The sequence below is a fragment of the Coregonus lavaretus genome (assembly GCF_964263955.1).
Source record: "Coregonus lavaretus genome assembly, contig: HAP1_SCAFFOLD_591, whole genome shotgun sequence".
Lineage (NCBI taxonomy): Eukaryota > Metazoa > Chordata > Actinopteri > Salmoniformes > Salmonidae > Coregonus > Coregonus lavaretus.
In genome coordinates this window covers 28,994-40,000 of record NW_028166602.1, presented here as the reverse complement: position 1 = coordinate 40,000, position 11,007 = coordinate 28,994, and the positions used below count along the sequence as shown (strand labels likewise).

The window sequence follows — 11,007 nt, the reverse complement described above, 5'->3', positions numbered from 1 at the left end:
AGGTATGGATAAAGTGTATGGCTGTATTGCTCTGGGGCAAACAAGCCGTTTTACCAGTATAAAATAATACAGAACTACAAACTGTCCTGCTACTGTTTTCTCCTGGATTGTAAAGCAGGGGTTTTCCATTACACTCTATCATATAACTTTCATGCTACTGTTTTCTCCTGGATCGTAAAGCAGACGTTTTCCATTCCACTCTACATATTTTCCATGGCCATATTTACTGCTGGAAACAGATGCAGTGACAACTGTAGAGAAGTGATTTCCACTGGCTGACAGATGGACCATAGATTACAGATGACCATAGGGTAATAGATGTACTGTGGCTAACACATTCAGTATGGTGATTCACTATAGCTAGCAGGCTAACTGATGTACTTTGGCTAACATAGCTAGCAGGTTAACAGATGTACTTTGGCTAACACATTCAGTATGGTGATTCACTATAGCTAGCAGGCTAACAGATGTACTTTGGCTAACATAGTTAGCAGGCTAACATATGTACTTTGGCTAACACATTCTGTATGGTGATTCACTATAGCTAGCAGGTTAACATATGTACTTTGGCTAACACATTCAGTATGGTGATTCACTATAGCTAGCAGGCTAACTGATGTACTTTGGCTAACATAGATAGCAGGCTAACATATGTACTTTGGCTAACATATTCAGTATGGTGATTCACTATAGCTAGCAGGCTAACAGATGTACTTTGGCTAACACATTCAGTATGGTGATTCACTATAGCTAGCAGGCTAACTGATGTACTTTGGCTAACATAGATAGCAGGCTAACATATGTACTTTGGCTAACATATTCAGTATGGTGATTCACTATAGCTAGCAGGCTAACAGATGTACTTTGGCTAACACATTCAGTATGGTGATTCACTATAGCTAGCAGGCTAACAGATGTACTTTGGCTAACACATTCAGTATGGTGATTCACTATAGCTAGCAGGCTAACTGATGTACTTTGGCTAACATAGATAGCAGGCTAACATATGTACTTTGGCTAACATATTCAGTATGGTGATTCACTATAGCTAGCAGGCTAACAGATGTACTGTGGCTAACACATTCAGTATGGTGATTCACTATAGCTAGCAGGCTAACATATGTACTTTGGCTAACACATTCAGTATGGTGATTCACTATAGCTAGCATGCTAACAGATGTACTTTGGCTAACATAGATAGCAGGCTAACAGATGTACTTTGGCTAACACATTCAGTATGGTGATTCACTATAGCTAGGCTAACAGATGTACTGTGGCTAACACATTCAGTATGGTGATTCACTATAGCTAGCAGGCTAACAGATGTACTTTGGCTAACACATTCAGTATGGTGATTCACCATAGCTAGCAGGCTAACTGATGTACTTTGGCTAACATAGATAGCAGGCTAACAGATATACTTTGGCTAACACATTCAATATGGTGTTTCACAGCTAGCAGGCTAACATATGTACTTTGGCTAACATATATATCAGGCTAACAGATGTACTTTGGCTAACATAGCTAGCAGGCTAACAGATGTACTTTGGCTAACATAGGTAGCAGGCTAACATATGTACTTTGGCTAACACATTCAGTATGGTGATTCACTATAGCTAGCAGGCTAACAGATGTACTTTGGCTAACATTGATAGCAGGCTAACATATGTACTTTGGCTAACACATTCAGTATGGTGATTCACTATAGCTAGCAGGCTAACAGATGTACTGTGGCTAACACATTCAGTATGGTGATTCACTATAGCTAGCAGGCTAACATATGTACTTTGGCTAACACATTCAGTATGGTGATTCACTATAGCTAGCATGCTAACAGATGTACTTTGGCTAACATAGATAGCAGGCTAACAGATGTACTTTGGCTAACACATTCAGTATGGTGATTCACTATAGCTAGGCTAACAGATGTACTTGTGGCTAACAGATTCAGTATGGTGATTCACTATAGCTAGCAGGCTAACAGATGTACTTTGGCTAACACATTCAGTATGGTGATTCACTATAGCTAGGCTAACAGATGTACTTGTGGCTAACAGATTCAGTATGGTGATTCACCATAGCTAGCAGGCTAACTGATGTACTTTGGCTAACATAGATAGCAGGCTAACAGATATACTTTGGCTAACACATTCAATATGGTGTTTCACTGGGCTATAGCTAGCAGGCTAACATATATACTTTGGCTAACATAGATATCAGGCTAACAGATGTACTTTGGCTAACATAGCTAGCAGGCTAACAGATGTACTTTGGCTAACATAGCTAGCAGGTTAACAGATGTACTTTGGCTAACATAGATAGCAGGCTAACAGATGTACTTTGGCTAACATAGCTAGCAGGCTAACAGATGTACTTTGGCTAACATAGCTAGCAGAGTGCAATGTATAGACCTACTGATTAACCACACAGGACATCTCTACCTAAAGAGACACTTTATAAGACATTTCCCCACATTGCATAGTGTGGTTTTTCATGAAATGCATGTGATCTGCAGAAGGTGTTTAGCACAGTAGTGTAGAATGTGAGGTAGTTTATACGCCTGTATGTTATATGTACGTTGTGTGTGTGTGTGTGTGTGTGTGTGTGTGTGTGTGTGTGTGTGTGTGTGTGTGTGTGTGTGTGTGTGTGTGTGTGCATAGCTACGACCATTGCTACTAGCTCCACATACAAACTGGAAGCAGCTGCGGACGCTGGGCTCGATGTTGGAGCCCCCGAAGGAGGCCACCTCTCCCAGCTGACGGGGGATCTGGATGGAATCATGGAGGAGAAGACCCAGCCTCCGCTGGTCACAGAACCCTGTCGCACTGGCTACCTGGCGGAACAGGACTGATAGAGGTGGGGGAGGGAGGGAGGCAGAGAGCACTGGAGAGGTAAATACCCAAGTCCAGAGATACATACCAACACACTAACAGAATAGACCACATAGGATACTGCCTCCATACACTAGCTATACCAACAACAACACACACCCACACAGCTGTTTGGAGGGGTTTTATGTGTCATGCCTACTTGATGCATGAAAATCTATCATCAAATCAACAATCTGGCCATGGGTTTTTACACTATGTGTTGCCACATCTGCTGCTAATAATATCATAAAGAGTAGTCCCTACTTCCATCTGTATTTGTCCTCCAGGTGTGGTAATATAAAGATCAGTCATTACTTCCATCTGTATTTGTCCTCCAGGTGTGGTAATATAAAGATCAGTCATTACTTCCCCATCTGTATTTGTGACTCGTTTCAGGAAACTAGGCATATGTCGCATGTCACTACTTCACAGGAGAGGCATTTGAACGTAAACATAATTATTTTTATCAAAATGCATTTTTTTGGCAGAAATGCCTTCTGGAAGATGTGAACTTTCATGTGCCTTAATAACAAACGTGTATTCCATCCGTAAATACAAATAACATTGTTAAATTACGAGCCTAGTTGGTTTAGCCACGGAAAAATACCTTCTCGCTAGCCATGATTGACTGAGATAATGGATGGGCTGGACATGCCGGGAGATGAGTTTGGATTGGTCTGCCATGTAGCATGCTTCTGTTTATAACGTGAGCTGCTCAGTATGTGTTGATAGTCCTTTCTACCGCACCATTTCTGAAATATATCGACAGATCAGTTGGAAAAAGTGATTTGCTACTTTCTGCACACGCCACGGTCAGTGTGAACAGGAGTGACTTGACTCAACGCTGGCCAAACAAGATGTAGCTACAAACAAAACTGAGTTAAATGGTTCCAGTCTGCCGTGAAGCGTTCATCCATGTATACGGGTAAGAGTCTAGCTACATTTTCAGATATTATACAGTGACTTGTGAAATTATTCACCCCCCTTTGCATTTTTCCTATTTTGTTGCCTTACAACCTGGAATTAAAATTGATTTTTTGGGCATTTGATTTACACAACATGCCTACCACTGAAGATGCAAAATATTTTTTCTTGTGAAACAAACAAGAAATAAGACAAAAAAACAGAAAACTTGAGCATACATAACTATTCACCCCCTCAAAATCAATACTTTGTAGAGCCACCTTTTGCAGCAATTACAGCTGCAAGTCCCTTGGGGTATGTCTCTATAATCTTGGCACATCTAGCCACTGGGATTTTTGCCCATTCTTCAAGACAAAACTGCTCCAGCTCCTTCAAGTTGGATGGGTTCCGCTGGTGTACAACAATCTTTAAGTCATACCACAGATTCTCAATTGGATTGAAGTCTAGGCTTTGACTAGGCCATTCCAAGACATTTAAATGTTTCCCCTTAAACCACTCGAGTGTTGCTTTAGCAGTATGCTTAGGGTCATTGTCCTTCTGGAAGGTGAACCTCCGTCCCAGTCTCAAATCTCTGGAAGACTGAAACAGGTTTCCCTCAAGAATTTCCCTTTATTTAGCGCCATCCATCATTCCTTAAATGCTGACCAGTTTCCCAGTCCCTGCCGATGAAAAACATCCCCACAGCATGATGCTGCAACCATCATGCTTCACTGTGGAGATGGTGTTCTCGGGGTGACATAGCGTTTTCCTTGATGGCCATCTGACCAGAGTAACTTCTTCCATATGTTTGGGGAGTCTCCCACATGGCTTTTGGCGAACACCAAACGTGTTTGCTTATATATTTCTTTAAGCAATGGCTTTTTTCTGGCCATTCTTCCGTAAAGCCCAACTCTGTGGAGTGTACAGCTTAAAGTGGTCCTATTGTCAGATACTCCAATCTCCGCTGTGGAGCTTTGCAGCTCCTTCAGGGTTATCTTTGGACTCTTTGTTGCCGCTCTGATTAATGCCCTCCTTGCCTGGTCCGTGAGTTTTGGTGGGCGGCCTTCTCTTGGCAGGTTTGTTGTGTTGCCATATTCTTTCAATTTTTTAATAATGGATTTAATGGTGCTCCGTGGGATGTTAAAAGTTTCGGATATTTTTTTATAACCCAACCCTGATCTGTACTTCTCCACAACTTTGTCCCTGACCTGTTTGGAGAGCTCCTTGGTCTTCATGGTGCCGCTTGCTTGGTGGTGCCCCTTGCTTAGTGGTGTTGCAGACTCTGGGGCCTTTCAGAACAGGTGTATAAATGCTGAGATCATATGCCAGATCATGTGACACTTAGATTGCACACAGGTGGACTTTATTTAACTAATTATGTGACTTCTGAAGGTAATTGGTTGCACCAGATCTTATTTAGGGGCTTCATAGCAAAGGGGGTGAATACATATGCACGCACCACTTTTCCGTTATATATTTTTTTGAATTTTTAAAAACAAGTTATTTTTTTCATTTCACTTCACCAATTTGGGCTATTTTATGTATGTCCATTACATGAAATAGAAAAAAAGAAATAAAATAAAATACAGGTTGTAATGGAACAAAATAGGAAAAACGCCAAGGGGGATGAATACTTTTGCAAGGCATTGTACATTTCAAATTTTGTCCGAAAGTTGTTTTCATTGCAAGTTAAAGCGTACTGTTCGTTAGCTTGCTGGCTTGCTAGCTAAAGTTACATGTATGATCTGTGTAGTAATATTATTCAAATCAGAAATCCCTTAGTTATAGCCTAATGTTAGCTAGCTAACATTGAACCTGGTTGGTTAGCTTTAGCTACCTGCAGATTCATACTACAGCTATGTTTGTAATGGTTGGTAGTAGTATGAGTTGGGATTATGCCGGTTCATTGTTTAGCTAGCTAGCTACATGTCTAAACAAAGCACCAGATGATGACATGACCCATCACGTTAGCCAGGGCTGGGGGTGATTACGGCCATCTATTGTATTTCATGAACATGTGTACATGTCTAGACAATAGTGACCCATCCACTTAGCTAGATGTGGTTGGGGGTTGGTTATAGCATTTCCTTCACATGACCCATCGATTTAGACAAGTGTGTCAGGTAAGCATCATCTAATAATTATAAAATATTTATAACATATTTTTATCTGGACGCTTTCTGTTTTTGATATTGCTACTATGCAAGTAACCATTTCACTGTACTGTTTACACCTTCTGTATCCTGTGCATGTGACAAATCAACTTTTTATTTAATTTGATATATTGTGTGTTTACAAGAGACGGTAATGTGAAGAACAACATGACCTTCACCAAAGTCAGATTAGGATATAGGCCAAGGACTAGATAAAGTGTATTTTTATCTGGACTTTTTACTACTTTTAGTCTTGAAATCTTTGGTTGTTTACTACACTAATCACTGGTTAGCAAATGGCCTCACGTGAATCCTTAAAGAGATGGGTGAAGCTAAGGCTTAGGAGGGTGTGAACGATGCAGAATGGGTGTAGACAAAGAAGAGCTCTCCAGTAGGTTTACCAAAACTTTCAAGGGCCATTTTTTCAAAAGTGGGGTTACAAGTTTATCAACTTTCAAAGTAGAATTACTTTCCCATTGTTCTTCAACTACAGTGTATGATATACCATTTTCTAGCTCTGAGTCTCTACTTTTATCCCAATGTAAAAAACACAATTTCAAATTTTGCTACATAAGACCGAATCGAGGCGGTCAGTCACATTTGTCCTCCAGGTGTGGTAATAAAAAGAGTAGTCATTACTTACATCTGTATTTGTCCTCCAGGTGTGCTTTGCAGAGTGAGATGATGCCAGTTTTGAAGGACAGAGTTCTGATTTTTCCACTTCTTCCTCTGTGAAACCAATCAATCATATCAATCAATCAGATGTCAATCAATCATATCAATCAATCATATACTCATCAATCAGTGAGTGTCGTTAGGTATGTGTCGTTAGGGACGTGTCGTTAGGTACGTGTCATTGGGGACCTGTCGTTAGGTACATGTCGTTAGGGACGTGTCGTTAGGTACGTGTCGTTAGGTACGTGTCGTTAGGTACCTGTCGTTAGGTACCTGTCGTTAGGTACCTGTCGTTAGGTATGTGTCGTTAGGTACCTGTCGTTAGGTACCTGTCGTTAGGTACCTGTCGTTAGGTACGTGTCGTTAGGTACGTGTCGTTAGGTACGTGTCGTTAGGTACGCGTCGTTAGGTACCTGTCGTTAGGTACCTGTCATTAGGTACGTGTCGTTAGGTACGTGTCGTTAGGTACGTGTCGTTAGGTACCTGTCGTTAGGTACCTGTCGTTAGGTACCTGTCGTTAGGTACCTGTCGTTAGGTGGTACCTGTCGTTAGGTACGTGTCGTTAGGTACCTGTCGTTAGGTACGTGTCGTTAGGTACGTGTCGTTAGTGTTTTGTGTGTACTATACGTACGTGTCGTAAACATTGAGCAGCCAGTTGAGACACATGTCGACACACAGTGGGACGTTGACCAGGTTCCCATGCTGCTGGTCCAGTTTCTCATAGAGGCTGGTCAGACATGTCATCACCTGCATGATGTCCATCAGCTGCTCATTCTGCTTCAGGCCATGCTGCTCAAAGACCTCACACGCCGCAGGCATACCCAGGAGGTCCACTGGAGAGTAGAGGGGGGAGGGAGGAGAGGAGGAGAGGGAGGGAGGGGGGGGAGAGGAGAGAGGGAGGGCGCGAAAGGGGGAGGGAGGAGAGGAGAGGAGAGGAGAGGAGAGGAGAGGAGAGGAGAGGAGAGGAGAGGAGAGGAGAGGAGAGGAGAGGAGAGGAGAGGAGAGGAGAGGAGAGGAGAGGAGAGGAGAGGAGAGGAGAGGAGAGGAGAGGAGAGGAGAGGAGAGGAGAGGAGAGGAGAGGAGGAGGAGGAGAGGAGAGGAGAGGAGAGGAGAGGAGAGGAGAGGAGAGGAGAGGAGAGGAGAGGAGAGGAGAGGAGAGGAGAGGAGAGGAGAGGAGAGGAGAGGAGAGGAGAGGAGAGGAGAGGGTGAGTGTGGGTAAGAGAAAGAGAGCGTTTGATGAGTAAGAGGGTGTGTAATAGAGTAACTGATGTATTATTATTTTAATTTTTTTTTTATTTGACCTTTATTTAACTAGGCAAGTCAGTTAAGAACAAATTCTTATTTACAATGACGGCCTACACCGGCCAAACCTGGACGACGCTGGGCCAATTGTGCGCCGCCCTATGGGACTCCCAATCACGGCCGGTTGTGATACAGCCTGGAATCGAACCAGGGGGTCTGTAGTGACGCCTCAAGCACTGAGATGCAGTGCCTTAGACCGCTGCGCCACTCGGGAGTAACTGATGTGTAACAGAGTAACTGATGTGTAACAGAGTAACTGATGTGTAATAGAGTAACTGATGTGTAATAGAGTAACTGATGTGTAATAGAGTAACTGATGTGTAATAGAGTAACTGATGTGTAATAGAGTAACTGATGTGTAATAGAGCTTGGTGGAAAGAGAGACAGGGATGATGAATGAGTGAGTGATGGAGAGTGTGAGGGGAGGACAAAGAAGGAGAGGGTGAGTGGTAGTAGAGGAGGTACTGTAGAACAGTGTCTCTGTGAGGGGGATGGAGGGGGGCTGGAGTAGAGGAGGTACTGTAGGACAGTGTCTCTGTGAGGGGGATGGAGGGGTGCTGGAGTAGAGGAGGTACTGTAGGACAGTGTCTCTGTGAGGGGGATGGAGGGGTGCTGGAGTAGAGGAGGTACTGTAGGACAGTGTCTCTGTGAGGGGGATGGAGGGGTGCTGGAGTAGAGGAGGTACTGTAGGACAGTGTCTCTGTGAGGGGGATGGAGGGGTGATGGAGTAGAGGAGGTACTGTAGGACAGTGTCTCTGTGAGGGGGATGGAGGGGTGATGGAGTAGAGGAGGTACTGTAGGACAGTGTCTCTGTGAGGGGGATGGAGGGGTGCTGGAGTAGAGGAGGTACTGTAGGACAGTGACTCTGTGAGGGGGATGGAGGGGTGCTGGAGTAGAGGAGGTACTGTAGGACAGTGTCTCTGTGAGGGGGATGGAGGGGTGATGGAGTAGAGGAGGTAGTTTGGGGTGGTGACTAGGTGAGGGGCCTGGACTTACGACAGAGAGCTTTCTGCAGGCGCCTCAGCTTCATGGCTGTCCGGTAGGCTGAGAAACGCACGTTGTTCAGGTCGGCTGCAGAGACACATGGAGAGACAGTCACTAAAACTAAATACACTGTAAAACAGTGCTATCTCCATCCATAATCAGATATTGGCCAGCTACTTGAGCTGCACTTGATTTATCTTGGAGTTCACACTTTTGGTACAGTACAAATACAATTGCATAGACCTAGGGTTGCAAAATTCCGGAATCTTTCAATAAATTCCCTGGTTTTCCCGAAATCCTGGTTGGAGGATTCCCGGAATCAGAAGGGAATAAGCAGGAAATCCAACCGGGATTTATTGAAAGTTCATGGAATTTTGCAACCCTATACAGGGCAAACCTAATCAAGTGCATCTGAAATAGGTCCTACTTGGTCCACTGTATGTGGACTTCTTACCCAGAGACTGGTAGAGCTCGGCCATCTTGGGATGGTCCCAGCATGTTGTCTGTGTCTGGTGGCTGGAGGAGAGATCAGGAGAATACAGGTCAATACAACCAGGGCCGTGCACAGACCTTTTGGGGGACATGTGATCAAAAAAAGTGTTTTTTACGCAACCGCTCGTTAAGCAATTATGACTTAGATAATTTAGTTACATAAAAGCAATAGATGCCAAATGTATTTGTGTCAAATTAAATGACACAAATAAATAACCCTTAGTTTCAAAAGCTTTATTCTTATTCACTTTAATAATCCTAGCATATGCTACAGTTAACACGATGACTTGCAGGCAGTGGGTTCAGAACAACAGCAACAAAAAATGTATACAACAAAAAATATTTGTGTGGAATTTCTACCACCACCCAAAAGGGCACTTTGGAGACTGGAAGGGCAAAGGGGTATGTGCTCTGCAGGTAGAGCCCTGTCTGTGCACCTGCCTGAATATACACACACACACACAACAAGGGACATGTTGACTGTAAAGAGGACACAAAGGGGTTATATCACGTGTGACGCCGTGTACACATTGATTGTGTGTGTGTGTGTGTGTGTGTGTGTGTGTGTGTGTGTGTGGTGTGGTGTGTGTGTCTGTGGGGTGAAGCAGGGTAAAGGAACCAGGGAAGACAGTAAAGACAGTGATGGGTCCTGTGGGGTGAAGCAGGGTTAAGGAACCAGGGAAGACAGTAAAGACAGTGATGGGTCCTGTGGGGTGAAGCAGGGTAAAGGAACCAGGGAAGACAGTAAAGACAGTGATGGGTCCTGTGGGGTGAAGCAGGGTAAAGGAACCAGGGAAGACAGTAAAGACAGTGATGGGTCCTGTGGGGTGAAGCAGGGTAAAGGAACCAGGGAAGACAGTAAAGACAGTGATGGGTCCTGTGGGGTGAAGCAGGGTAAAGGAACCAGGGAAGACAGTAAAGACAGTGATGGGTCCTGTGGGGTGAAGCAGGGTAAAGGAACCAGGGAAGACAGTAAAGACAGTGATGGGTCCTGTGGGGTGAAGCAGGGTAAAGGAACCAGGGAAGACAGTAAAGACAGTGATGGGTCCTGTGGGGTGAAGCAGGGTAAAGGAACCAGGGAAGACAGTAAAGACAGTGATGGGTCCTGTGGGGTGAAGCAGGGTAAAGGAACCAGGGAAGACAGTAAAGACAGTGATGGGTCCTGTGGGGTGAAGCAGGGTAAAGGAACCAGGGAAGACAGTAAAGACAGTGATGGGTCCTGTGGGGTGAAGCAGGGTAAAGGAACCAGGGAAGACAGTAAAGACAGTGATGGGTCCTGTGGGGTGAAGCAGGGTAAAGGAACCAGGGAAGACAGTAAAGACAGTGATGGGTCCTGTGGGGTGAAGCAGGGTAAAGGAACCAGGGAAGACAGTAAAGACAGTGATGGGTCCTGTGGGGTGAAGCAGGGTAAAGGAACCAGGGAAGACAGTAAAGACAGTGATGGGTCCTGTGGGGTGAAGCAGGGTAAAGGAACCAGGGAAGACAGTAAAGACAGTGATGGGTCCTGTGGGGTGAAGCAGGGTAAAGGAACCAGGGAAGACAGTAAAGACAGTGATGGGTCCTGTGGGGTGAAGCAGGGTAAAGGAACCAGGGAAGACAGTAAAGACAGTGATGGGTCCTGTGGGGTG

At 44.3% G+C, this 11,007-nt stretch overlaps 1 protein-coding gene across 1 annotated transcript in view; it reads right to left on the bottom strand.

The window, feature by feature from the left end:
• The window catches only part of LOC311114532 (dystrophin-like), a 40,096-nt gene that overhangs the window by 22,083 nt on the left and 7,006 nt on the right, over window positions 1-11,007 (bottom strand). Inside the window, exons 2-6 of the mRNA XM_084189779.1 lie at window positions 9,342-9,403; window positions 8,900-8,974; window positions 7,233-7,434; window positions 6,570-6,655; window positions 2,690-2,847 (exon numbers count right to left, since the gene is read on the bottom strand). Coding sequence (XP_084045905.1) covers window positions 2,690-2,847; window positions 6,570-6,655; window positions 7,233-7,434; window positions 8,900-8,974; window positions 9,342-9,403 — 583 coding nt within the window. The remainder of the gene's footprint in view (window positions 1-2,689; window positions 2,848-6,569; window positions 6,656-7,232; window positions 7,435-8,899; window positions 8,975-9,341; window positions 9,404-11,007) is intronic.